The 27,178-nt window shown below is 44.4% G+C and overlaps 1 protein-coding gene across 8 annotated transcripts in view; it reads left to right on the top strand.

Moving 5' to 3' along the window:
* srcin1a (SRC kinase signaling inhibitor 1a) overlaps nt 1–27,178 on the top strand; it is a 338,217-nt gene that overhangs the window by 84,976 nt on the left and 226,063 nt on the right. For 7 of the 8 annotated variants that reach the window (XR_010957996.1, XM_067968775.1, XM_067968774.1 and 4 more), the window contains exon 4: nt 4,818–4,880. Coding sequence is in view for 6 of the 8 variants with exons in the window: in XM_067968775.1 (XP_067824876.1) it covers nt 4,818–4,880 (63 nt within the window). In the remaining 2 variants the exon portion in view is untranslated. Of the gene's footprint in view, nt 1–4,817; nt 4,881–12,423; nt 12,725–27,178 lie in introns of those variants that run through there. The other variant, XM_067968772.1, reaches the window with a different exon arrangement.

The following is a 27,178-nucleotide window of genomic DNA, read 5'->3' as shown; positions in this document are numbered from 1 at the left end:
GTCGCCCGGAATTGCTTGTCACTGGCTTTACAATGGTAATTGGTGACATGGAAATATGAGCAAAAATCATGACAAGTAGTAAGGTTTGTGGTAAGTTTGCTTTTTAATAATATTCAGATAGATAGTAGCACCAAACTTTTTAGAGATGATACCAGACAACTCATGGTAAATCCCAATCTATCCAAGATTGTATCCACTAGACACCCTGTTACATGGGAACAGGAGTAGGCCATTCGGCCCCTTGAGCCTGCTCTGCCATTCAATCAGATCATGGCTGATCTGTACCCCAATTCTGTTTACCCACCATTGTTCCATATCCCTAGATGCCCTTACCTAACAAAAATCTATCCATCTCAGTCTTGGAAATGTTAGTTGGCCCAGGATTCATAGCCTCGATACCCTGCATCAATTCAGGTGCTTCTCCAGAATTTTTTTGGCTGTGTCGTTCCACAGATTGTAGGAGCAGGAGGAGGCCATTCAGCCCCTTAAGCCTGTTCTGCCATTCAATTAGATCCTGGCTAATCTGTACCTTAACTCCATTTACCCGCCTTGGTTCCCTATCTCTTAATAAACTTGCTCAACAAAAATCTATCAATCTCAGTCTTGAGGCTGGGGGTAAATTGAAAATTTCAACAGCTTTTTGGGGGAAGAGAGTTCCTGATTTCCACTCCCTTTTGTGTGAAGAAGTGCTTCCTGACATCACCCCTGAACGGCCTAGCTCTAATTTTAAAGTTATGCCCTCTTGATCTGGACTCCCCCACCAGAGGAAATCGTTTCTCTCTATCTATCTTTTAATCATCTTAAACATCTCGATCAGATCACCCCATAATCTTCGAGAGTCAGGGGAATACAAGCCTTATCTGTGCAACCTGTCCTCATATAATTTAACCCTTTCAGATAGTGGAAGACATGCAATATTATGTTCTGTCAGTCGCAGGTACTAATTCTCAACGTGTGGGCCCACTACCATCACTTAGACTCGAGATTAAAGCCTGAAAATCACAAAAAGCGGTAATAAAATGTGTACTTATGTTTCATAAATACATAAAGAGCAAGAGGATAACTAAGGAAAGAGTACTGCCTATTAGGTTACCTTTTTGGTTTCGATGTGTGGAGGCGGAAGATGTGGGTATGGTTCTTAATGAATACTTTGCGTCTGTCTTCACAAAAGAGGGGGGCGTGCAGAGATTGTAGTCAAGGTGGAGGAGTGTGAAATATTGGATGGGATAAACATAGTGAGAGAGGAAATATTAAGGGGCTTAGCATCTTTGAAAGTAGATAAATCACCAGGCCCGGATGAAATGTATCACAGGCTGTTAAGAGAAGCCAGGGAGGAAATAGCGTAGGCTCTGACCGTCATTTTCCAATCCTCCCTGACTACAAAGGTGACTTAAAAAGGGAGAAAGAGATAGACCGAGTAATTATAGGCCAGTCAGTCTAACCTCTGGGCAAATTATTGGAATCAATTCTGAGGGACAGCATAAATCGTCATTTAGAAAGGCACGGGTTAATCAAGGACAGTCAGCATAGGTTTGTTAAGGAAAGGTCGTGCCTGACTAACTTGACTGAATTTTTTGAGGAGGTAACAAGGAGGGTTGATGAGAGTAACACGTTTGATGTAGTCTACATGGATTTTAGCAAGGCTTTTGACAAGGTCCCACATGGCAGACTGGTCAAAAAAGTAAAAGCCCATGGGATCCAAGGGAAAGTGGCCAGTTGGATCCAAAATTGGCTTAGTGGCAGAAAGCAAAGGGTAATGGTCGACAGGTGTTTTTGCGACTGCAAGGCTGTTTCCAGTGGGGTTCTGCAGGGCTCAGTAATAGGTCCCTTGCTTTTTGTGGTATATATTAATGATTTGGACTTGAATGTGGGGGGCTTGATCAAGAAGTTTGCAAATGATACAAAAATTGGCCATGTGGTTGATAGTGAGGAGGAAAACTGTAGACTGCAGGAAGATATCAATGGACTGATCAGGTGGGCAGAAAAGTGACAAATGGAATTCAATCCAGAGAAGTGTGAGGTAATGCATTTGGGGAGGGCAGAGAAGGTAAGGGAGTACACAATAAATGGGAGGATACTGAGAGGTGTAGAGGAACAAAGGGACCTTGGAGTGCATGACCACAGATCCCTGAAGGTAGCAGGACAGGTATATAAGGTGATTAAAAAGGCATATGGGATACTTTCCTTTATTAGCCAAGGCCTGGACTGTAAGAGCAGGGAGGTTATGCTAGAACTGTATTAAACATTGGTTAGGCCATAGCTTGAGTACTGCGTACAGTTCTGGTCACCACATTACAGGAAAGATGTGATTGCACTAGAGAGGGTACAGACGAGATTTACGAGGATGTTGCCAGGGCTGGAGAATTTTAGCTATAAGGAAAGATTGGATAGGCTGGAGTTGTTTTCTTTGGAACAAAGGAGGTTGAGGGGAGATTTAATTGAAGTATATAAAATTATGACGGGACTAGATACAGTGGATAGGGTGGACCTATTTCCCTTAGCAGAGGGGTCAGTGACCAGGTGACATAGATTTAAAGTAATTGGTAGAAGGATTAGATGGGAGCTGAGGAGAATTTTTTTCACCTCGAGGGTGGTAGGGGTCTGGAGCTCACTACCTGAAAGGGTGGTAGAGGCAGAAACCCTCCACTCATTTAAAAAGTACTTGGATGTGCACTTGCATTGCTGTAACCTACAGGGCTACGGACAAAGTACCGGGGTCACAGTCTCAGGGATCGGGTTAGGATATTTAGGACTGAGAGGAAGAGAAATTTCTTCACTCAGAGGATGGTGAACCTGTGGAATTCTCTACCACAGAAGGCTGTGGAGGCCAAGTCATTGAATATATTTAAGAGGGAGCTAGATAGATTTCTAGACCAAAAAAAGGCATCAAGTGGTATGGGGAGAGAGCAGGAAAATGGTATTGAGATGCAGAATCAGCCATGATCATAATGAATTGCGGAGCAGGCTCGAAGGGCCGAATGGCCTACTCCTGCTCCTATTTTCTATGTTTCTATGTAAAGGGGGATTAAGCTGGATAGCTCTTTTTCGGCTGGCACGGACACGATGGGCCGAATGGCCTCCTTCTGTGCTGTAACTTCCTATGATTCTAAGGTGGGCACTGGAGCAGGATCACATTAGTAGTCATGAACCGCAAGAGACAATACTCCAATCGAGCCACTTCTCAGACAATACTGCAAAAATAGAGCTTGGGGATAGTGAGCTGAGCTTTGTGAACACTTCATTGTATGTCAAGTGCACACAACCCATTTGTCTGCATCTCATTGTCCCTGGTAATGTTTGTTTAGATACTGTATAGACTGTTGATATAACAGCACCATGTTTCCAAGAGTCAGACTGCAGTCAGAAAGAGGGTTTGGAGAGTGGAGAAATCTACCCACCTGTCTAAACCAGTCGTGGTATAATTCCACGGGAATTATTTTATGATTCACCGATCTCCAATGGCGTTGCACATGAGGAGTCATGTCCAAGGGCAACATTGAGATCAAGCAGAATGATCAGAGCTCAGAGGGTTACATTGTGAGGACAGGTTGCATCAACCTGGTGTGTATTCCCTTGAGCATAGAAGATTGAAGGGTGATCTGATCGAGGTGTTTAAAACGCTAAAAGGATTTGATAGGCCTCGCCCCTCCCTATCTCTGTAACCTCCCTCAGCTCTGCAACCCTCCGAGATCTCTGCGCTCCTCCAATTCTGGCCTTGTGAGCATCCCCGATTTTCATTGTACCATCATTGGTGGCTATGCTTTCGGCAGCCTAGGCCCTAAGCTCTGGAATTCCCTCCCTAAACCACTCCACCTCTCTACCTCTTCCTCCTTTTAATTTGCTCCTTAAAACCTCCCTCACCTGTCCTAATATCTCAATGTGGCTCGGTGTCAAATTTCGCATGACAATGCTCCTGTGAAGCGCCTTGGGACGTTTTACTACATTACAGGTGCTATATAAATGCAAGCTGTTGTATCCAATGTTTGAATTGAGAGTGGAGAAATGATCTTGTGTTCAATGCAAAAACAATGAAGATGCAGGAGATCTTCTAGACCAGGAGTGACCAAACTGTGGCTCATCAACCACAAGACCTGACAATCTGGCCCTCTAAGTCCAAACTCAGTTCTATTTGTATTTATATTTCTCAATCAGTGGTTTGTCCTGTTTGAATTTTGCGGGAGATTTGGCAAGGCCTGTTCTTAACGCTGTTACCTCATTGGGTGGATAAATGCTAAATCAGAACACCAAGATGTGTTGGTATCAGCAATCTGAAATGTCTGCAATTTAATGGAAAAGTCGATGTAAACTTCACACGTGGTCCCCTGAGGCTCGATGTTAAGTATCTAAGTGTCCCACGAGCACAGAAATCTTGGACTGACTTACCTGAAACGGCGTAGGATTCTTTGGGATTCTCAAGGGAAAAGGGGATTGCCGAAAATACCGTGCTATGGAGCCATTCATAGGAACACACGGGGAAATCTCCCAATTTTTCATATGGCCAGTCTTCCCCACCACTTTGCTTGGACACCACCCATGTTCTAGAGACACAGCTGTTTTCAGAATAGTGTGTGGCCAACCTGTTGGAAATTTGACTGGGGTAAGATTCCGACTGGCACACTTGGAAGATTTTGGTTCATAGGTAGAGGGAGAAATTCAGGCAATACCGAAAATGTAATTTCTGGTCCCAGGACAGTAGCAGGTGACCTGCATGAGTTTAATCTTTGAACGTGGGCTGACTTAATACAACGTGTTTCAATAGTTGAAGTTGTAATGATACCTGATCTTTTCTGCTTCAAAGCTTTGAATATTTCTTACAGCAAGGCTTCGAAGCTTGGAGCGCCTGTGAGTTCAGGGATGGAGGGAACAAGATCGAGGCCAAGGTAAGTGAGATTATTGCAAAAACAAGTGAGGGGGACTAGGATGAAAACTAGATTGGTGGGAACAGCTTGTGGTCATGTTGGCGAGGGGGGGGAATGCAGGGAGAGGAGAGTGAGGTCCAGGAAATATTGGAGTTTAACAGAGATTGTGGCCACAGGGAGTGAAAAAAGGTGGATGGGGAAAGATCACCAATCCCAGGATGGTAACAAGGCTTTGAAGTAGAAATATCAGAATCAAAGTTTTGCTTTCCTATCCAAACGTTCAATGTTCTAAAACTTGTGGAATTATTTTTGAAACCAGTCCATTGAGCACCATGAATGGACATCCTGTCCCCGTGATGTTGATGGACTAGATAAGAAGTAGTTGAGAGTATCGCAATATCCGTGAGATTTTCTTTATGATAAATTTACTTTGGGGTAAAATCCATTGTTACACTGTAATACTTTATTCCTTACCATATTTGCCCCAGAAAGGTCACTTGGGGAATCCCCTTCCCAAATTTGAAATATTTGGAATAATCTAGTTTTCATTGTGAGTATTTTGCTGTGTCGCAGTATAGTCGGTTAGAATTATGCCTTCCCTCAATGACCTCTGACCGAGGAGGGTCTTCAGATCATAACCAAAAGGTGGGCTGCTCTTGACATTCTCACCTGTTGGTTTTCTTCAGGATTTCATTATTTATACTCAGGATGTGGGCAAGGTGGCTTTTATTGCCCGTCTCTGGTTGTCCTGAGAAGGTGGTGGGCCTTTTCCTAGAACCGCTGCAGTCCTTCTGGTGATGGTGTTCCCACAATGGTGTTAAGTAGGGAATTCCAGGAATATTGACCCAATGACAATGAAGGAACGGTGATATAGGTCGAAGTCATGGCGTGTGACGTGGAGGTGGTGATGTTCCCACAATATTGCTGCACGTGTCCTTCTCGATGGTAGAGGTCGCAGGGTAGGGAGGTGCTTTCGAAGTAACCCTGTTGAGTTGCTGCAGTGCACCCTGCAGATCTTTACAAACTGCAGCCACATTGCACTGGTGGTGGAGGGGGATGGATATTGAGCCCAAGGGCAGGGGCACTGATCGTGCGAACGGCTGTGTCCTGGATGGTGTCGAGCTTCTGGTATGTTTTGTTGTGGCTGCTCCCATCCAGGCGAGTGGTGAGTGTTCCATCACACTCCTGACTTGAGGCTTTGAGGTGGGGGGGGGGGGTCAGAAAGAGAGCCAGTCATCACACAGTACCTAACCTCTGCCCTACTCTTGTAGCCCAGAGTGTCTTTTCGCCCAGTTCTGAGGTTGACTGAAAGAGCAGCTCTGGGCTGAATGTCAACAACAGTCAAGTCAAGCTCCTAAAGTGGACAAAGTTAATCAGTAACAGGACTAAACTTCTCAATTGTGTCTGTGAAGTAAACAATGTTAAGAGTGAACATAGACTGGTTACTGGGAACAAAACTGTATCAGTTTAGGGTTATTATTTTTCCCGTTTTAAGTTATTCCTCCTCCTTACTTCACTTCCCCTTTCTCTTCCTCTTCCTCAGTCCTGCTTCCACAAGCAAGGATCATCTCCGGCCCCCCCTCTCTTAAGCAACCACCAATAATGGCAATGGATTGCGTTGTTGACGCCGGTCAGTTCTTCCCTCGAGATGAAGTAAAAGAAAATTGAATGAATCTGTCGAAGGCCCAGAGAGAAATTATCTTCTAGACAGTGCTGTTTAGAACTGCAAGTTAGAAGTGACACTGCTGTGCTCTACCTCAAGACAGGGATGACAATTGTCAAAATGGTGGAGGAGTTTGAAGAGAGGGTCTTGTCACCAGTTCCGCTTTTAGTCTGAAGGGTGAATGTTCATGAAGAGTCATTAATTTTATTTTTCTGGGTTTGACCTCAAGTAGGAACAGTTGTCCTAATCCCACATGCTCACCCTGTCCCTATATCCCTTTAACCCCCTTTCCTTCAACCACCTATAGGAACACAGGAACAGGAGTAGGCCATTCAGCCCCTCGAGCCTGTTCCGCCATTCAATGAAATCATGGCTGATCTGTATCCTAATTCCATTTACCCTCCTTGGCTCCATATCCCTAATATTCTTGGTTAGCAAAAATCTATAGATCTTAGATTTAAAATTATTATTGAGCGAGCATCTACTGCTTATTGTGGGAGAGAGTTCCACACTTCTACCGCTGTTAGTGTGAAGAAGTGTTTCCTAACTTCTCTCCTGAATGGTCAGGCTTTGAATTTAAGGTTATGTGGCCTTGTCCTGGACTCCCCCAATCTGTTCTTAAATGTTGACATGATCTCTGCTTCAATCACTATCTCTTTTTAAAAAAAAAAAATTTCTGCTACTCTCTCATAAATCTCTTACATTTAATCTTCTACCCATGTTCCTCGTTATAGCCCTCTAAATCACTGGAAGCAGTCTGATTCTATCTACTCTGTCTCATCTCTTCCCAATTCTAAATAACTCTTACCAAATCACCCCGCAATCTCCTCTCTTTTAACAAAAAAAGCCCCAGCTGCTCACTGCATCAACTCACTGAGCTAATATTGCTTCAGGTATCACTTCCACTCTTATATACTGCTGGGTTCAATCACCCCTCTGGGTCCATTTCTTTTGATGTTATCAACACTCCGCTTTAAACAATAATAGAAAACGTAATAAATTAAAGGTTGTTAATTCTTCCTTGAAATTTTTCAACCAAAGGAAGTTCTTGTGATTCTCTTGACCTTGCCACGAGAACGCTGATCCTTGACATCAGAGGACTCATGGAGTTATGAAGAAAGATTGGAGAAACTCAGGCTTCTCGCCCTTGAGAGGAGGTGACCGAGAGGGGACTGCGTAGAGTATTTTAAAACTCTCATCCTTGTGTTCAAATCCCTCTAAATGGCCTCGCCCCTCCCTCTCTCTGTAACCTCCTCCAGCCCTACAACCCTCCAAGAACTCTGCGTTCCTCCAATTCTGGCCTCTTGTGAATCCCCAACTTCCTTCGGCCCACTCGTGCCTTCAGCTGTCTAGGTTCCAAGCTCTGAAATTCCCTCTCCAAACCTCTCCACCTCTCTCTCCTTTTAAGACACACCTTAAAACTTACCTCTTTCTACTAAGCTTTTGGTCACCTGTCCTAATGTCTCCTTCTTTGGCTTGGTGTCACTTCTTTTGTTCGGATCACACTGCTGTGAAGCACTTTTGGGACGTTTTACTGTGTTGAAGGCACTATATAAATGCAAGTTGTTCTACATAAGTTAATAAACAGATTAAAGATGGTACATCTGGAAGATGACTTATGGATGAACTGTGAAAGTAGGACAAAGGTTCAAACTGGGAAAAAGCAAACTTAGGACAGATATCAGGAAATTCTTCTTCACATGAACCAACTTCTAGGTCGGGTAGTGGAGGTGAAAACCCCTGGAATCATTTAACAAACAGTTTGATGCTCTGATTGGGGGGGGGGGGAGGGCTATAGATTTTTCTGGATGGATGGGTCAAAGGGACCTCCTAATCCCTGACTGTCCTGTGAACTGTTGTTGCATGTACAAGTCTAATCCGCTCCTCCAGTCTTCCCAAAGGTGCTTTGTTTTTGCATGTTCTAAATTTCGGAGTGAGACAGAGTTGAAGGCACATGTTTTGTCAAACTTTGAGTCACTGGGTAAGTGCGCCAGCCAGTGTGATACTGAGCCAACCAAACCAGGATGGTCCCAGTTTCAGTCCCTGGTTTGTGCTGAGTTAGTTGACGGTGCCACAACCTGTCTCAGTCTCCCTGGACTAGGGAGAGGTGAAACACCAGCCAGTGCCTCCCAACCGAAACATCATTCAGTGAGTCCTCCTGGAAAATGTGTGTGGACATTGGCTGAGAATAGGATCAGACTGGACGGTGATGCCACACACTGTGAAAGAGCCTGTCAACACTCACTTTCAAGGTTCACGTGACGAAACAATTGTTTGGACGAGGTACCAATTGGGCGGCTGGTGTCTCTGACACCCGAACCCAGCGTGGGTCAGCACCTTCAGGAGAAGCGGCACTACCTAGTTTGCGTGAGACACCATTGTGGAAATAAGCTGGCTGCGCCCTTAATGACCATTCCCATTTAAAGCAAAATCGTGCCTCTCCGTCTCCGCTGATGTGTAAAGTTGTGGGCAGTCCTGGGACTGCCATCTTCACCCAGTGTCTCGGTGGTTAGTCATTGCTGGTTGTGCCACTAGGGATTTGAGAGTTATCCAATTTGGGTGGAGCGAGGCGCATAGCGGGGGCTTTGTATGTGATTTCTGTGCCAGCGGATGTTGACATGGTTCAGGTGCTGTATTGGGCCAGGAACAGGGCCCGTGTTTCAAAGAACGTCTCCTGGTTCAACATATGATATTCTCAGACTGGGCTATCTCCCATAGTGAGTGTGAACTGAGTTACATGGGCTTCCAAGGAACACGCAGCTCAGGGCTGAAGGATGGGCACCCCTGGAATATATTATTCTTTCTGTGCAGGTGTAGTGCCATCAATCACTTCCTCTCCCCACAACCACCAACTGATCTAAATTTGCAACGGTTTGAACCGACCACATTCAATAATTGACAGGGTGAGGGGAGGGCCACCTGCTGTCACCTGAATGAGGTGAACCAATGGGTTGAAATTAGGAAGAAACCTCAGAGTTTGACAATGGTGGGATCAGGACTGGGTTTGGGGGGGGGGGGTGGTGACAGTGATGGGATCAGGGATGGGGGTCACAATAGAGAGACCCAAGAGGCAGTGTGCTTGTTTCTGTGGGGTCCTTGGTGATGTTTTGAATGTCATTCAATACCTTTTGCCAATAATGCTGGATGTTTGGGCGCAGCCAGAAAATGTGAGTGTCTGTGTTCCAGTGTGTGTAATCTCCTCATAATTTAACCCTTGGAGTCCAGGTATCATTCTAGTAAATTTATGCTGTACTCCCTCCAAGGCCAATATATCCTTTCTAAAGGTGCGAAGCCCAGAACTGAACACAGTGCTCCAGGTGTAGTCTAACCAGGGCTTTGTGTAGCTGTAGCATAACTTCTACCCCCTTGTATTCTAGTCCTCTGCATATAAAGGCCAGCATTCCATTAACCTTTTTGAATATTTTCTGTACCGGTCCGTGACATTTTAATGATCTATATACATGGACCCCCTAAGTCTCTTTGGATCTCCTTGTTTTGAACTTTTCACCATTTAGAAAGTACCCTGATCTATCCTTTTTAGGTCCAAAGTGGATGAACTCACACTTGCCCACACTGAAATCCACTTGCCACACTTTTGCCCATTCACTTAATCTATTAATATCTCTCTGTAATTTTATGCTGCCATCTGCACTGCTTACAATGCTCCCTATCTTTGTGTCATTGGCAAACTTTGATATGTGGCTCTCTATCCCATCATCTAAGTCGTTAATAAATACAGTGAATAGTTGAGGCCCCAACACAGATCCCTGTGGGACACCACTAGTCACATTCTGCCAATTTGAGTACCTGCCCATTATCCCTACTCTCTGTCTCCTGCCGATTAGCCAGTTTTCTAATCAGATCAATAATTTGCCCTCAATTCCATGAGCTTCAACTTTAGCTAATAGGCTCTTCTGAGGGACTTTATCGAACGCCTTCTGGAAGTCCATATAAACAACATAGAATCATAGAAGTTTACAACATGGAAACAGGCCCTTCGGCCCAACATGTCCATGTCGCCCAGTTTATACCACTAAGCTAGTCCCAATTGCCTGCACTTGGCCCATATCCCTCTATACCCATCTTACCCATGTAACTGTCCAAATGCTTTTTAAAAGACAAAATTGTACCCGCCTCTACTACTGCCTCTGGCAGCTCGTTCCAGACACTCACCACCCTTTGAGTGAAAAAATTGCCCCTCTGGACCCTTTTGTATCTCTCCCCTCTCACCTTAAATCTATGCCCCCTCGTTATAGACTCCCCTACCTTTGGGAAAAGATTTTGACTATCTACCTTATCTATGCCCCTCATTATTTTATAGACTTCTATAAGATCACCCCTAAACCTCCTACTCTCCAAGGAAAAAAGTCTCAGTCTATCCAACCTCTCCCTATAAGTAAATCCAGTGACATTTCCTTGTCCACTACTTCAGTCAGCTCTTCAAAAAATTCAATCAGATTTGTCAGGCATGACCTACCCTTCACAAATCCATGCTGGCTCTCTCTGATCAGCTGAAAATGTTCAAGGTGTTCAGTCACTCTATCCTTAATTATAGACTCTAATAATTTCCCGACAACAGATGTTAGGCTAACTGGTCTATAATTTCCTTGTTTTCCACTCTCACCTTTATTAAATAGGTGAGTGACATGTGCAATTTTCCAATCTAAAGGAACAGTTCCTGAATCAAGAGAAGTTTGGAAGATTATAATTAGGGCATCTGCAATGTTCACACCTACTTCTTTTAAACCCCTGGGATGGAAACCATCTGGTCCTGAGGATTTGTCACTCTTTACTGCCATTATTTTCTTCGGGCTGGGTGGCCCAAAAACTTGGACACTCCTGATTTGGCCAAGTATACTTCTGTTTGGTGAAGATCCTAAAAGGCATGGTTAAAATTCTTCTTCATGTTTCCTGATGGCTGGGTGCAGGAGATAAATGCACTGCCCAGTGCAGTACTGAGCCCTGTAGGTCAGGAATGTCCCAGTTTCTGTCCCTGGTACCTAGGGTTGCCAACTCTGCTTGGACATATTCCTGGAGGTTTCATCACATGACCTCCTACTTCCAACATCCCCGCCCCTACACTCCCATCATTGGTCGCCCGACACGTCCATCCCCACGGTGCACTGCCTTCCCACAGCCAATTGGAAAGCGAAAAGACACTTCATTACCCAATTGGATGATTCTTGACTGTCAGTCAAACAGCTGTTTTCCCATCTCCAATATTTTTGTAACTAAAAAAACAGGAGCGTTCAAAGAAAATTAAAAAAACACTTTTTTTTTTAAATGCCCCTGTGATTTTTCTCCTGGGTGTTGTCTTGGAGATTAATCTTCAATTCCTGGAGACTCCAGGGCAATCCTGGAGGGTTGGCAACCCCCTACCTGTAGCTGATCCCGGTCAGTGTGTTGTCAGGATGAAGGCAGAGCTCCTTTAAGTTGCGGGTATTGATAACATCAAAGGGATGGGGAGGAATCGCTGAGCAGAACGACTGGGCTGGCTGTCGAGCTCTGGTTTAATGCCTGAATCAATTGATAATTCAGCAGCTTTTGGCACTGAGAGACCTTAGTCACTCCTCATTAATGACATCATCGGAATTCACCACCCGAACAAAAATATATATCCGAGGGGGGGGGGGGGGGGGAAGTAAAGGGGAGAAAAAAAAAAGCAAAGTTGGTTAATAATTTAAACCGAGTAAAACGGATAACAAACAATATGAGCAGGGGCTGCATTTAAAAGGCGAGAAGTGGACTGACGGGGTTAAGGAGCTGAGCAGGAGGCAGGTAAATCGAGCACTGCTGCAAAGGGCGGCAGCAATCGCAGGACTGCAGCGGAGGCTGTGCAGCAAGAAAGCGGAGAGAGTGGGGAGAGAGGGACAGGTGGAGTGGTAACCATGGAAAGCTCGCTTCCTTTTTGAGGAATGCAGTGATATCACGTTTCAAAGGTCAGAGTTATGAAAGACATTCAGCGCTGCCTCCCGGGTGTGCTGTTGGCTCGGAGCTTAGAGAGAGAAAAAAAAGCTCCATTGCATTGTGAAGGATAAAATACTACGGGGGTTTTTTTTTTACTCTTTTATTTTTAAAAAAAAAACCGGTGGCGGAGAGAATGTTTTGATGCCAGAGGTCAGTGTCACTAAACTGGATTCTTGTGGATGGCTGAGAGAATGTCATTGATTTATCTTTAAAGACGATATCTGTTGTGCTCCAGGTAAGGGCTGGACTCACCTTAACTTGTTGACATGTTTGTTGTGTGTTTGAACAATCAACGTTGGTCTTTCATGCCTGACTGGACTTGTACCTAAGTCTGTGGACTCTCAGATCTTGTACCCATGTAGCAAGGCATGCTGTTAACTTAACTCCAGCAGTGAGTTTAAAAAGACTCCTGTACCTAAGGGTAATTGCCACTGTCGATTTAAAGGTGTACTATCATTATTAATGATCGTTGTTAACATACAGGTGTTAGTTCAGTCTCTGGGCGATGGTCACAGCGACTTTATGAATAAAAGGGAGAACGCTACAAAGTTCTCACAGTTTACATAGCAATCAGTCTCTGAAACTTCTCGTAGCCCAGAGTTCAGCAGGTAACAGATACCCAGGAACAAATCCAGATTGGAATCTAATCCAGGAGTGTTCCGTTGTTTTTTTTAATATAGAATAGTGGCTACCTGGGAGTGAGTCGCAGGTTGGAATTAAATTGCAAAGTTCAGAATGTTTACATATAGAATAACTGATACCTGGGGCGAGTTACAGGCTGGAATCTAATTTCTGGGTTCAGATAAGATTACAAACCATGAAATGATGTTTGAGTAGTTTAGAACTGACCTGAACCCTGAGACGATTTAAAATATTTATACATATATAATGCATACATAACATTAATATTTACATATATTTGTTCAGAGTCAGGGTGCACCCTGACTATCGACAAACTTAGGCCCTGATATTTACGGCTGCGGAGGCAAAATTTAAAGGCAGGACCTCATTTAACATTTTTATTATTCTGTTTCCCGCCTGGCAGCCAGCCAAATTGGCAGCCAGGAGGGAACGTAGTCCTCCCCTTGGGGACGGTCCCCAGCAATTGGGAGGACCGGGGGTGGGGATGCTTCCTTGAGGGGGATGGAAGGGGGGGGGGAAAGCACTCCTACTCCCACTGGCCCACAAGGAGTGGCGAAAAAGCCGCTTGACTCGTGTAGCCGGCTGCTCACGAATCCCTTTCACTGCCGGGTTTCCTGCCCCCACGCAGCATCAAATTTTAAATCAGATCCCCAAGTGCACCGTGGGAGCCATATTTAAATACGTTAATGAAGTGTCCCGCCTCACCACGATGGGACACTCTGTCGCCCTGATATGTTGGGGGGGGGGCGTGTCCCCATATTTAAGACTTTAATCTCTCTCCCACCTGTTGGGGGGGGTTTAATATCGAGGTCTTAGTGTCTGCAGTTCAGACAGGTTGTTCAAGGATTACGACACCATCAGCTATATGTTTATTGAGAAACAACTTGCATTAGTTTACAGGAAGGGCTGGGTCTGGGTTACACACAGAAGCTAGAATCTGGGTCCAAGGAATAGTCAGCCTACTGGTATCTGTTATGATGGGTTCTTCACCCTTGCAGGGCTGTTGTAGCATCAAAACGGAATGATAGTGTTCTAATTAACTCCTGCTCTGTGGCCTTGTTTGGTGTGATTCTATATACAGTAACACTTATTATTACTAGGAGTTGACAGTTTTTTCCAGGAGTGTTATGAAAAATAAAACGTCTTTTGTGCTGCCAAGTGTCAAAGGCCGTGGTGGAGCTTGCCACATGACAGGAAGTTTATGACACAAGTTCTTATTTATATTGTGTCATCTGAGGGAAGGGCCAGTGATGGCATGTTGGAAAATACTTGCTGCTTATATTATTGAGAGGTGATTCTTGTCGCAAGACCCTTTTTAAAGAGTCAGTCTTAATGTTGGGGCTGCACATTGCCATGGATTGGAGGAATGGGGTTTTTTTTTGTGTGGGAAGGAGGAGGAGGAGGAGGTGTTGTCTCCTGTCCTCCTGCTGAGTTTCTGATCTTGACTCCTGTAGGATGATGCTAAGCAAGGAGCCTATCTGGAGACCCTCAAACAGGTAGCCGGCCTGACCCCTCAGTACGTGGCCTGGTGAGACCACTGCAGAGTAGAGAAGGCAAACTTTGGATGGAAAGGAAGTTCTAAGCTTCAAACATAACCTCAAGAAAGAGACTACAAGCCAGAGAAAATCATGGTCAAACTATATAGGGCTTTGATTCCCTTGAATATAGAAGATTAAAGGGTGATCTAATTGAGGTGTTAAAGGATTTGATAGGGTAGATAGAGAGAAACTATTTCCACTGGTGGGAGAGTCCAGAACAAGGGGTCATCACCTTAAAATTAGAGCTCTGCCATTCAGGGATGATGTCAGAAAGCAAAGGGTAGTGGAAGTCTGGAACTTTCTACCCTAAAAAGCTGTTGAGCTGTTGAAAATTTCAAAACTGAGATTGATAGATTTTTGTTGGTCAAAGGTATTAAGGGTTGCAGAACCAAGGTGGGTAAATGGAGTTAAGATACAGATCAGCCATGATCTAATTGAATGGTGGAACAGGTTCGAGGGGCTGAATGGCCTCCTCCTGTTCCTATGTTTCTATGATCAGGCCACGTCTTGTGTACTATGTCCAGTTCTGTCGCCAGGACCCAAGGGAGACATTCAAGGTCGGTGGCAGTGCAGAAAATAGCAACAAGACTGATCTCTAGTGTTAAAGGTCTGAGTTATTATTAAAGATTGGAGAAATTTGGGCTTTTCAGCCTGGAAAGGAGGTGATTTTACAGAGATGTATAAAGTTAAGAGTGGAACAAGTATATCTGAAATATTACTCTACACTAAATAAATTGCAAACCTAAAACAAGAGGTCACAGTTTTAAACTAGTAAAAGGCAAATTAAAGACTGGTATCAGCCAGTTGTTCTTCACACAAAGAGTGAACAATACAGGGAATGGACTTAATGGGCGGATAGAGAGTGGAGGTTAAAAACCCTGGAATCATTTCAGAGCCAGTTGGATGCTGCAATGGGGGGGACTTAAGGTTTTTTCGAGATGGATCAACTAGGATGGGCCAAATGGCCTTCCTCATGTGTAATTATCTTGTGACCAGGCCATTACCGAGATCTTTAGGTTCATTGCCCACCCCCAGCCAATTCTACATCAGAAATTCAAATATATTTAAGTTGAATGCTCAGCACGTTAACAGGGGAACTGGGTTGGAGAAGTTCCTGAATCATTCAGCATGAGGAAGCATGAGTTCAAGTTAATGAGGTAACAGTTGGGCCAGTGATTTGCATCTCGTGGAATGTGCTTTCAGTTTGGGTAGTGGAGGCTGGAAGCTGGAATCATCAATGTGTGGTTAGATGCTATGATGGGAGCAATGTAGGTTGTGTTGGGATTGATGGGCTGAATGTCTTCCTCATGTGCGTCTGTCTTGTGATCTGTATGTTCAGCTCTCTCGCACTTGAAAGAAAGGAAAAGCTTGCATTTATATAGTGCCTGTCACGACCTCAGGACGTGCCATCGCACTTTACAGCTAATGAAATACTTTTAGAAGTGTAGTCACTGGTGTAATTTAGGAAACGTGGCAATCAATTTGCACACAGCAAGATCCCACAAACAGCAATGTGATAATGATCAGATAATCTGTTTTTAGTGATGTTGGTTGAGTCATAAATATTGGCCAGGGCACCAGGAGAACTCCCCTGCTCTTCTTCAAATAGTGCCATGGGATCTTTTACATCCACCTGACAGGGCCTCAAGGCACTGTCTAAATGCAAGATGTTGTTGAAAGTTTAGACTTCCATGCAGGCTACCAATATGGTTTACCAGTTGTTGGGCTGTGCAGGGATTCTCCAGCCATTGGTGGAGGTCCAGTGGTCAGAAGTGGATAAACACATGGCTTTCAGACTGTGTGCACAGTTGTCTGTCTGTTGTTACTGAAACTGGAATCGGCCCTCCAATATAAACAAGGTGGATAGTGTGTTGTTATATTGTTGCTAGGGTTACTAATCATCCAGCGTCAACTGTTAGATGAAAAACTACTTTTTATTACATGGGTTTTAACAAGTTTCACATTCAGCGGTTTACTAACACCTGACTATTTGGAATCGACTCCATAATGCAAGCAGTTCACAAACTCCACCTTGCAGATTGACTTCTCCATTCTGGATTTTCCTGGTTGCTCAATTGGAACATTGATGCAGCGCGATTAGTGTTAAGGGAATGTCTCCAAATCTCATACTCAAACAGTACTGAACTGCAGTAATATCAGCTAGGGTTGCCAACCCTCCAGATTGTCCTGCAGCCTCCAGGAATGAAAGATTAATCTCTAGGATACTGCAGCGAGCAACCCGGGAGAAAAATTGATAGGGGGCATTAAAAGAAGTGGTTTTTTTTATACTTTATTTAAAAACGTTTATTTATTGGTCATTAAAATATTGCAGAGGGGAATAAAGGCTGTTTGACTGAGTCAAGATTCATCCAATTGGGTAACAGAGTTTATTCGCTTTCCGATTGGTGTGGGAAGGCGGGGCACCGAGAGGATGGACATGTTGGGCGACCAATGGTGGGAGTGTGGGGGCAGGCGGTCATGGGATGAAATCTCCTGGAATACGTCCAACCAGAGTTGGCCACTCTAATCAGCTGTTAGCATCAAGGAACCATTGGGACTGAGATTGCTCATCAGAAAGAATGAGGCGGATTAAAGTCCTTTTAAACTCATTTGTCTTTTTTTTAAAAGTTGGGTTCATTAAAATTTTGAAATCAAAATGGGTGAGTCTCGCTCCAAGTCAGGGTGATAGACCTGCTAATATAATTACGTTTTTTCACTGTTTACTTTTTATTTTTTTTAAATAAAGCCTTAATCTTCAGTTTTGCTGTCAATATTCAATCTGATGCAAACTCAGTCAGTTCACTCAATCACTGACCCTCTCTGATATCGATCCCTCACTCAGCGAGCAAGGAGCTTGAGCAATTTCCTGTTTGGAACGAGTGATCCCTGACCTTTTGTACAATTTTCAGGATTAGTTACAATGGAGGGTGAAATTACCTTCGATATCAGTTAACAATAAGGCAGCAACATTTTTTTTGGGAGGTCTTTTTTGGCCCAGAGACATGGACAAGTGAGTGGTCACTGTGTCACATCTTTTTAAGTCAAGGCTGTTTCCCCTTTAAGGGGGAAGTGGGAGATGGGACAGTATCATTGAAAGATCGTCGCCAGCCCTAAGAACTCGGGATTGTACTCGCATGCAAAACATGACTCCATATTAAGGCAAGTTAACTGTGCATTAGGTAATGTAGTAGCACGATATCAAATTGTACTGTAGGCCGCTGAGGGAGTAGTGCAGCTGTAACCTTTGACCTCTCAATGCCCACGAGGTATCGTCTCCGTGCAATTCCCTGTTGCAAGCACTTTCCGACCTTTTGTGCACAGGATCAGCTGATGGGCAGCTCGACGGTGACCTGTGCCAATCTTCTCCAATCCCCGGTTGGGTATAGAGTGAGAACAAGGAACGAGGAGTCCGTTGAAATTTCCTTCACTCCGACATAGAAACTGAGTGACCTGGAAAGGTGGGGGAAATAAGTGCTGTGCTTTGCCTGTGTAGTTTTTCTTAAAAGGGGTACTGCCTTCATGATATCTTCCCACACCACCCCCCCCCCCAAACTTTATTTAATAAAAAAGCCCAGTCACCTTCACTCTTTGAAACTTTCTGTGCTCACCACGGTTCATTCCCTGGACCTGACAACAGCACCTCCTGCAGGTGGTGCCATCAGCTAACCCCAATCCCAAGCTCCCGGGCACCAAAGGTTTGCCTATCTTTTTCTTTCTGTAGCATGCGTTGATAAATTGGCCAGACTTGTCTTTTTTTAAAAGTTCCTCCAATAAGCCCAGGTTTTCACTCATCACCATCTTCTCCCATTGGCACAGCCAAGCTGAAGCCAATGTTGTCACCATGCCCTGCCACCCTTGGGTGCCATGTGCGGGTAGGCACAACCACACCACTCTAAACTTTTGTAGATTAAGATAAAATAGGTTAACATTTGTGTTAAAATAGCAGGTGCAGCATGAAGCTAAATGTTGGCCTTCTATAATCACCAGCACTCATTTCCAGACCACGTTACAGATGAATAGCGTACTGACTATTCTGATATCGTAAATTTATTTTGCGCTGTCAAACTACAAAAAAAAACTTTTATCAACTAAATGTGGGCAACTTGGATTCTGCGAACAAAAGCGCTTGTTTTAATTTCACTGCAGAAATACAGCTGCTCTCGAAGGATTGTTCCTGTCATGCAACTGCATGTTTTATTACATCCCAGAAAGCTTTGGCCCTTAATTCTGTCTCTTTTTTTTTGTGTTTATGAGCAGTGGAGTTTTATGCAGAATCTGTGCTATTGCCACTTGCTCAAGAGAGAGACCAATAATGGGAGAACCTTCACCACACGGACTGCAGCGGTTCAAGAAGGCGGCTCACCACCACCTTCTCAAGGGCAATTAGGGATGGGCAATAAATGCTGGCCTCGCCAGCGACGCCCACATCCCATGAATGAATTTTTTTTTTAAATCGCTGACATTTTTAGTCTTAGTTTTCCCCTCCTCCCCTTACTAAATACAGACTATTCCAACTGGCGCAAAATTATTTGTCTATCGTCAGTGCAGCCACATTTTAAGTGCAAGTTGCTGTTTGCCAAAATGGTTTTGTGATCTGCTGTATTACGGAAGTCACGCTTCAAACTGTACATTGCTCTGGTGAGACTACACCTTGAGTCCTGTGTCCAATTCTGGTTACAGAGACACAGAGAATCGTAGAATAGAATCATACAGCGCAGAAGGAAGGCCATTCGGCCCATCATGGCCTGTGCCGGCTCTTTGAAAGTGCTATCTAATTAGTCCCACTCCCCCTGCTCTTTCCCCACAGCCCTGCAAACTTTCTCCCCTTCAAGTATTTATCCAATTCTCTTTTGAAAGTTATTATTGAATCTGCTTCCACCACCCTTTCAGGTAGTGCATTCCAGATCGTAACAACTCACTGCGTTTTTAAAAAAAAATTCTCCTCCTCTCCCCTCTGGTTCTTTTGCCAATTTTCTTAAATCTGTGTCCAACTCTTCTGCCAGTGGAAACAGTTTCTCCCTATCTACTCTATCAAAATCCTTCATAATTTTGAACACCTCTATTAAATCTCCCTTTATCCTTCTCTGCTCTAAGGAGAACAAGCCCAGTTTGTCTAGACTCTCCACGTACCCCATTGGGCAGCAGGCGCATGGGAACAACACCACCTGCACGTTCCCCTCCAAGTCACACACCATCCCGACTTGGAAATATATCGCCGTTCCTTCATTGTCGCTGGGTCAAAATCCTGGAACTCCCTTCCTAACAGCACTGTGGGAGAACCGTCACCACACGGACTGCAGTGGTTCAAGAAGGCGGCTCACCACCACCTTCTCGAGGGCAATTAGGGATGGGCAATAAATGCCGGCCTTGCCAGCGACGCCCACATCCCGTGAACGAATTTTTAAAAAAAGAGTATAACAGAGGACCTCGCCAAGGCAAATAAGATAGTTTATGGTATGGAAAAGTGACAGTATAACTCTGGAATAAAGATTGAAAAGGCTGGAAATACTCAGCAGGTCGGGCAGCATCTGTGGAGAGAGCAACAAGAGTTAACATTTCAGGTTGGTGACCTTTCATCAGAACTGGAAGAAGTTGAAGATTTAACAGTTTTTAAGCAAGAGGGGGAAGAAAGAACAAAGGGAAGGTCTCTGATAGGGTGGAGGACAGGAGTGATTAAGTGACACAAAGGGATGATGGTGCAAGGCAAGGAGGGTGATAATGGGACAAGTAAAGAAACAAAAGATGGGTCCAGAGGAGCAGTAAATGGCAACAGCAGAACCATTACCAGCACCTGCTGTCCAAAAAACTGGGAGCAGTGCTTTTGATCTGAAGTTATTGAAATCAATAGAGTCCGGAAGGTTGTAAAGTGCCTAAACGAAAGATGAGGTGCTGTTCCTCGAGTATAACTCGAGTTGAGTTGTGATCTGACTGAAAATCACAGCAGTGTGAAGCCCCCTCAGGGAGGCTGTCTCACACCACTTGGACTTGACATTCTGTGCCGTATAACTGCAGTGCAGTGTGAAGCCAGGTGTAAACCGTGTTCATTGAGGTCCATTGGATTCCTGAGCCCTTTATAGAAACATACTGCAGAGTCTTTTATTAAATGCTTTTGAGAAAGTGGATGTTGCCATTGAGATGGAGGCACAGCTGTGTCCTGGCAGAGAGTCTGATTCACAGCAAGGCAGTATAAACAAAAGGGCTGCCAATCGTAAATCGATAATAGACCTGCAGATCGGAGAGGAACATTGGCAGCTGCTGCTAGAACGTTCATCCAAGATCGTGCATTGTAGCTGCGGGCTTTTGAATGGGCATCGGTCTCAGGCTGGCATTCGTTTTGAGCTGGTTTTAGTTTTGGGCTTGTGTCAGACGCAGGCTGGTGTTGGTCTCAGGCTCGGGTTGATTGGTGTTAAACACAGCCCAGCATTTGTGAACTGGCGTTAGTCGTTAGCTTTAGTTGTGAACTCCCAGGCTGGAGTTAGTCACAGGTTGATGCTGGTTAGTTGTGAACTCCCAGGCTGGCATTAGTCACAGGCTGGTGCTGGTTAGTTGTGAACTCCCAGGCTGGCATTAGTCACAGGTAAGGGAGCTGCTTTATTTTCCAACTTCACTAAACCCACTTGGCAAGCAAAGCTGTTCAGCTCATGTGGGTACATTCGTGTATTTAGTCATTTATGACTGAACATTCATCTCAGTGTTTTCATGACAATAAAACCTTTCTAAGCGCACAACTAGCAAAAGGCGGAGCAAGAATTTGGACCGTTCCATAAGGGTAGTTTTGGAATTTAATTCCTAGATCCAGTTATTGCGTATCCACGCGCCCAGACTGAGGAGGAACGGGCTTGTGTTAATTGTTAAGGCCTCATTTTATTTCTCTATGGAAGCTCTCCACATAGAACAGTGGCACTAATCGTACAGTTTCGTGGTTCGAGGCCCATCGTCCTTTCAACTGTGGTCTTCGGCAGATTTCTTACTCCATTGAGCAAGCTGGAATTAAGTCTTGTTCTTAAGCCAAAGAAAACGATAGAAATACTGTTAGGAGGCAGAGTTAACCCACCGTTAGGGTTGCCAACTCTAGTTGGCCGTATTCCTGGAGTTTTAAATCACATGACCTCCAACCACCTCGCTCCGGTCAAATAGCCTTCCCATCTCCAAAATTTTTATAACTGATGAACAGAAGTGTTCAGCGAGAAAAAAGATACCATGTATTAAAGCACCTATAATTTTTCTCCTGAGTGTTCACAGCAGTGTCCAGGAGAATTACATAGAATGGTCACCCTATTATAGAAAGCATATTATTAAACTAGAAAGAGTGCAGAAAAGATTTACTAGGATGCTACCGGGACTTGATGGTTTGACTTATAGGGAGAGGTTGGATAGACTGAGACTTTTTTCCCTGGAGAGTAGGAGGTTTAGGGGTGATCTTATAGAAGTCTATAAAATAATGAGGGGCATAGATAAGGTAGATAGTCAAAATCTTTTCCCAAAGGTAGGGGAGTCTATAACGAGGGGGCATAGATTTAAGGTGAGAGGGGAGAGATACAAAAGGGTCCAGAGGGGCAATTTTTTCACTCAAATCGTGGTGAGTGTCTGGAACGAGCTGCCAGAGGCAGTAGTAGAGGCGGGTACAATTTTGTCTTTTAAAAAGCATTTGGACAGTTACATGGGTAAGATGGGTATAGAGGGATATGGGCCAAGTGCAGGCAATTGGGACTAGCTTAGTGGTATAAACTGGGCGACATGGACATGTTGGGCCGAAGGGCCTGTTTCCATGTTGTAAACTTCTATGATTCTATGATTAATCTTTAATTCCTGGAGACTCCAGGGCAGTCCTGGAGAGTTGGCAACTCTGCATCCATACTGCAAGTTAAAGGGCCCAGTTAAAGTACATCTATCCAGTACAACTATTGGTCATGTAGATTTTTTTTTTCATCTCTCCCTGTGGGAAAGTGCTTGGTTTCCACTTGCAATACTGGGATGACTAGTATCAGGAGTGGGGACAAGTGTCCCTTCACTCTTTGCTGCAACGTGGTTCAGAATTCCTGTTGGAGGCCTTTACGTAGAATTACATAGAATGTACAGCACAGAAAAAGGCCATTCGGTCCATGCTCCACACGAGCCTCCTCCCTCCCACCCTACTTCATCTAACCCTATCAGCATATCCTTCCGTTCCTTTCTCCCTCGTGTGTTTATTTAGCTTCCCCTTAAATGCATCTATGCTAGTCGCCTCAAATACCCCATGTAGTAGCGAGTTCCACATTCTAACCACTCTTTGGGTAAAGAAGTTTCTCCTGAAATTCCCTATTGGGTTTATTAGTGACTATCTTATATTTATGGCCCCTAGTTCTGGTCTCTCCCGCAAGTGGAAACATCTTCTCTACGTCTACCATATCAAACCCTTTCATAATGTTAAAGACCTCTCTCAGGTCACCCCTCAGCCTTTTTACTAGAGTTAAGAGCCCCCGCCTGCTCGATCTTTCCTGATAGTTATAACCTCTCAGTTCTGGTGTCATCCTGGTAAATCTTTTTTGCACCATCTCTCCAGTGTCTCTATATCCTTTTTATGAGATGGAGACCAGAACTGTTCATAGTACTCCAAGTGTGGTCTAACCAAGGTTTGATACAAGTATGACATAAATTGAACACGAACGTAAAAATTTGCAGGACTTGAAGAGACCAATGTTTGAAAAAAAAAAATCCCATGCTGTTGTCTTCCCCCTCATTCTATCAGTCACTTCTTTCACCAAACACTGTATAGCTCCTATTGGTTTGGTTGTGGCATTTGGCCAGAGAAAGGTGCTGCGTAACACGGACGTAGGAGGTGCATTGTTGAGTGTGACAGTGTGTTTGTCTTCACACTTGTCTGACTATAGGGTTAAATGTAGGTTGTGATATTCAGTGCTGATGCCATAGTTTGAGGATCACGCCTTGCAGTCTCGGGAGCTGCTATTCTCCCACGCAAACCCGAGCTGGTAAAACGGCATTAAACAGCTTCTTCATCCCTTCTCCGGTCTCTGCCTATAAAAAGAACATCACAGATTGAAGTGTGCTTGAGGCCCATAATACCTCAGAGGCTGCTGTGATGGTGGTCATATATGACAGAGTAGATACGTTTGATACATAAATACTTGGCTCAGCTTTTCCATCCGACAGTTACGCCATCCAGGCACCCAACTTGTCTCTTAAACGAGTCCAGGGATTTTTCCTCCAGTACCCTACCCAGAAGTTCATTCCATGCGTTGGTTGCTCTTTGTGTGGAAAAACTTCGAGTTTATCCCTGCCGGTTACTAGTTTGAACCTGTGGATCTGGTCCTACTGTCTTGGTTTGACTTGATTTTGAATTTATATTTTTGAGACTGTTTATTGTCTTGTGTATCTCTACAAGGCCACCTCCCAGTAGCACATTGCCCTGTTAAAGTATTGCGCCACACTCCCTCCATAATGCACAGATAACAAGTGAAGGTGAGGTGTGTGTATATTCTGATTTATAGCACATTAGTGGTTGATAAACCTGTTGCAATTGTGGCAAAGCCTAATAGTGTCATAAATATAGCACACACTTCCTGTAAGCGTCCCACCCGCATCCTGTAATTGTGTCTCACACTTCCTGTAACACATGCTAACACCCCTACTGTTATAAAACAGTCCATCTTCTGACTCTCCATCAGCAGTGCCACTGGAGATCTGCTAGTAATATATTAAAAGTCTTGTCCATACCATGCACTTCCTGCAAGTGTCACGTTTATTTCCTGTAACACTTCCCCTGTCACACTTTATTGATTTGACAACAACATTTGCCTTGCGCAGCCAGCGTAAATCAGTGTCATTGATAGTACGTTGTGTGTCACATGGCATAATCCCCTTGTCATAAAATTACGTATCCTCCAACTCACCACCAGCATTGCTACGGGAGATCTGCTAATATATATTAAGGAGCACAAACTATAGCTGGCTAATAATATATACTAAAAGTATAATGTATAAAAATATGTACGAGACATTAATCCGAGGCCCCATCTACCCTCTCGGGTGGATATAAAATATCCCACGGCATTATTTGAAGAAGAGCCGGGGAGTTCTCCCCGATGTCCTGGCTAATATTTATCCCTCAACCAGTATCACCAAAACAGATTATCTGGTCATTATCACGTTACTGTTTGTGGGATCTTGCTGTGCACAAATTGGCTGTCGCGTTTCCTACATAACGACAGTGACTACATTTCAAAAGTACTTAATTGGCTGTAAGGCGCTTTGGGATGTCCTGAGGTCGTGGAAGGCGCTATATAAATGAAAGTTCTTTTTTTCTTTTACTACGCACACAGCAATGGCTGGGATGGTCACTGCCTCTCCTTCCAGAAGTAGCATTCACACTGACCCCTGAGATGTTAATCTCTCACGGCCGCGATCTGTGATACAAGATGTGTACAGTGACAGGAACACCACTTTCTTATTTTGCTGTATGGCTTTGCTGTCAGTTTCTAATGGATGCGCCTGATATAAACACAGTGACAGTCTGAGACAATCCATAAGCCGGTACCATACTCTTCCATCTATGAGAAAATAAATCTCAGCGTTTGTAGATTGCCTTCATTACGTCTTCTCTAAGGCATTCACAAATTATATGGAGTGCAGTGACTGTTATGTTGATAAATCAAATTCATTTAAATGAGCTCACATGACCTACGAAACAACATTTAATTTTAATTTTTTCGATGGCTCGCCCCTCAGTTTCTTTGCCTTTCCTCCCTCCGATTCCGGTTTCACCAGGTCGCAAACTACCTGAGGGCCAGTGGCCGCCTTGGAGGTACATGATGGCAATGATCTGACAACTTCCAATTTTCCTCTGCAGAGTTTCCCTGACACCTTTTGGAGCTCTCTGTAGACTTGTGACACGGTACGTTCTTTGTAGCAAAGTGTTCTGATCAAAAGCAGATAGTCGACTGCAAAGGATCCTTGTTTGTACCCAGTTGAAGGAACATTCTGATCTTGACAGCCAGGGCAGCTCCGCCCCCAGCTGAAACCACCACAGTTGTTCTATTAATGGCCCTCAGGAGGTGGGGAGGGGAGGGAAAGAGGAGGAGGAGGAGGAGGAGGAGGAGGAGGCTGAGAGTCTCAGGGCCGGGTCCAACCACTTTGAGATAAAATGTCACTATTTCAAATCATATCTAGTTACCATGCGGATCACTTTTGAAAGAGCTACTGAGTGATTAAACTCCAGGGCACTCCAGCAGCCTCCTGCTCATTACAGCGATGTGACTCTGCTTTCACCTTCCAGTTGTTATGTAATGCTCAGGAGGCAGCAAGACTCACATCCAGAGGTGACTTCTCACAGACATCTCTGGCGGCCGGACGCCTTATTTTTGAATTCGCTGGAGCTGTCTGATTAGACATTTTGTTGTCAGCACGGCCGAAATTTACAGAAAATTCAGCACTGCTCACTTATTAAAGGGGCATTGTCTTCATTAGAGGATTTGGTTAACCTATCTCTGTAACCTCCTACAACCCTCCGAGAACTCTGCATTTCTCCAATACTGGCCTCTTGCTGATCCCCACCATTGCCGGTCGGGCCTTCAGCCGAGAGGGCCTTAAGCTCTGGAATTCCCTCCCTGAACCTTTCTGACTCTCTACCTCTCCCTCCTTCTTGAAGATCCTCCTTAAAACCTACCTCGTTGACCAAGCTTTTGGTCAAATGTGAAAATGCTTAATTGGAGAAGGGCTAATTTCAATGAGTTAAAAAGAGATCTTGCCGGAGTGGATTGGAATCAAAGATTGGTAGGCAAAACAGTAATTGAAAATGGGAGGCCTTCAAGGAGGAGTTGGTTTGGGTGCAGAGTAGACACATCCCTACGAGGGGGAAAGGAAGGGCACCCAAAGCTAGAGCTCCCTGGGTGACTGAAGATATAGAAATTAAAGTGAAACAGAAAAAGGAGGCTTATGATGAATGTAAGGTTCATAATACAGTGGAGAACCAGGCTGAATACAGAAGGTACAGAGGAGATCTAAAAAAGGGAACAAGTGGGGCAAAGAGAGAGTATGAGAATAGATTAGGGGCTAACATAAAAGGGAATTCAAAAGTCTTTTATAAACATAAAAATAGTAAAAGGCTAGTCAAAGGAAGGTGGGACTGATTTAGGGACTAAAATGTCCCTTCTTGTGGAGGCAGAGGGCATAGCTGAGGCACTAAATGAATACTTCACATCTGTCTTCACTAGAGAAGAGGATGCTGCCATTGCAGCAGTAAAGGAGGAGGTAGTAGCGATGTCGGATAGGATAAAAATAGATAAAGAGGAGGTCCTTAAAAGATTGGCAGTACTCAAAGTAGAAAAGTCACCTGGTCAAGATGGGATGCATCCTAGGTTACTGAGGGAAGTAAGGGTGGAAATTATGGAGGCACTGGCCACAATCTTCCAATCCTCCTTAGAATGGGGATGGTGCCAGAGAACTGGAGAATTGCAAATGTTGCAACCCCGTTCAAAAAAGGTGAGGGGGCTAAACCTGGCAATTACAGGCCA

The sequence above is a fragment of the Heptranchias perlo genome, chromosome 30, assembly GCF_035084215.1.
Source record: "Heptranchias perlo isolate sHepPer1 chromosome 30, sHepPer1.hap1, whole genome shotgun sequence".
In the NCBI taxonomy this organism is placed as follows: Eukaryota; Metazoa; Chordata; class Chondrichthyes; order Hexanchiformes; family Hexanchidae; genus Heptranchias; species Heptranchias perlo.
This window is presented reverse-complemented; position numbering and strand designations above follow the sequence as displayed.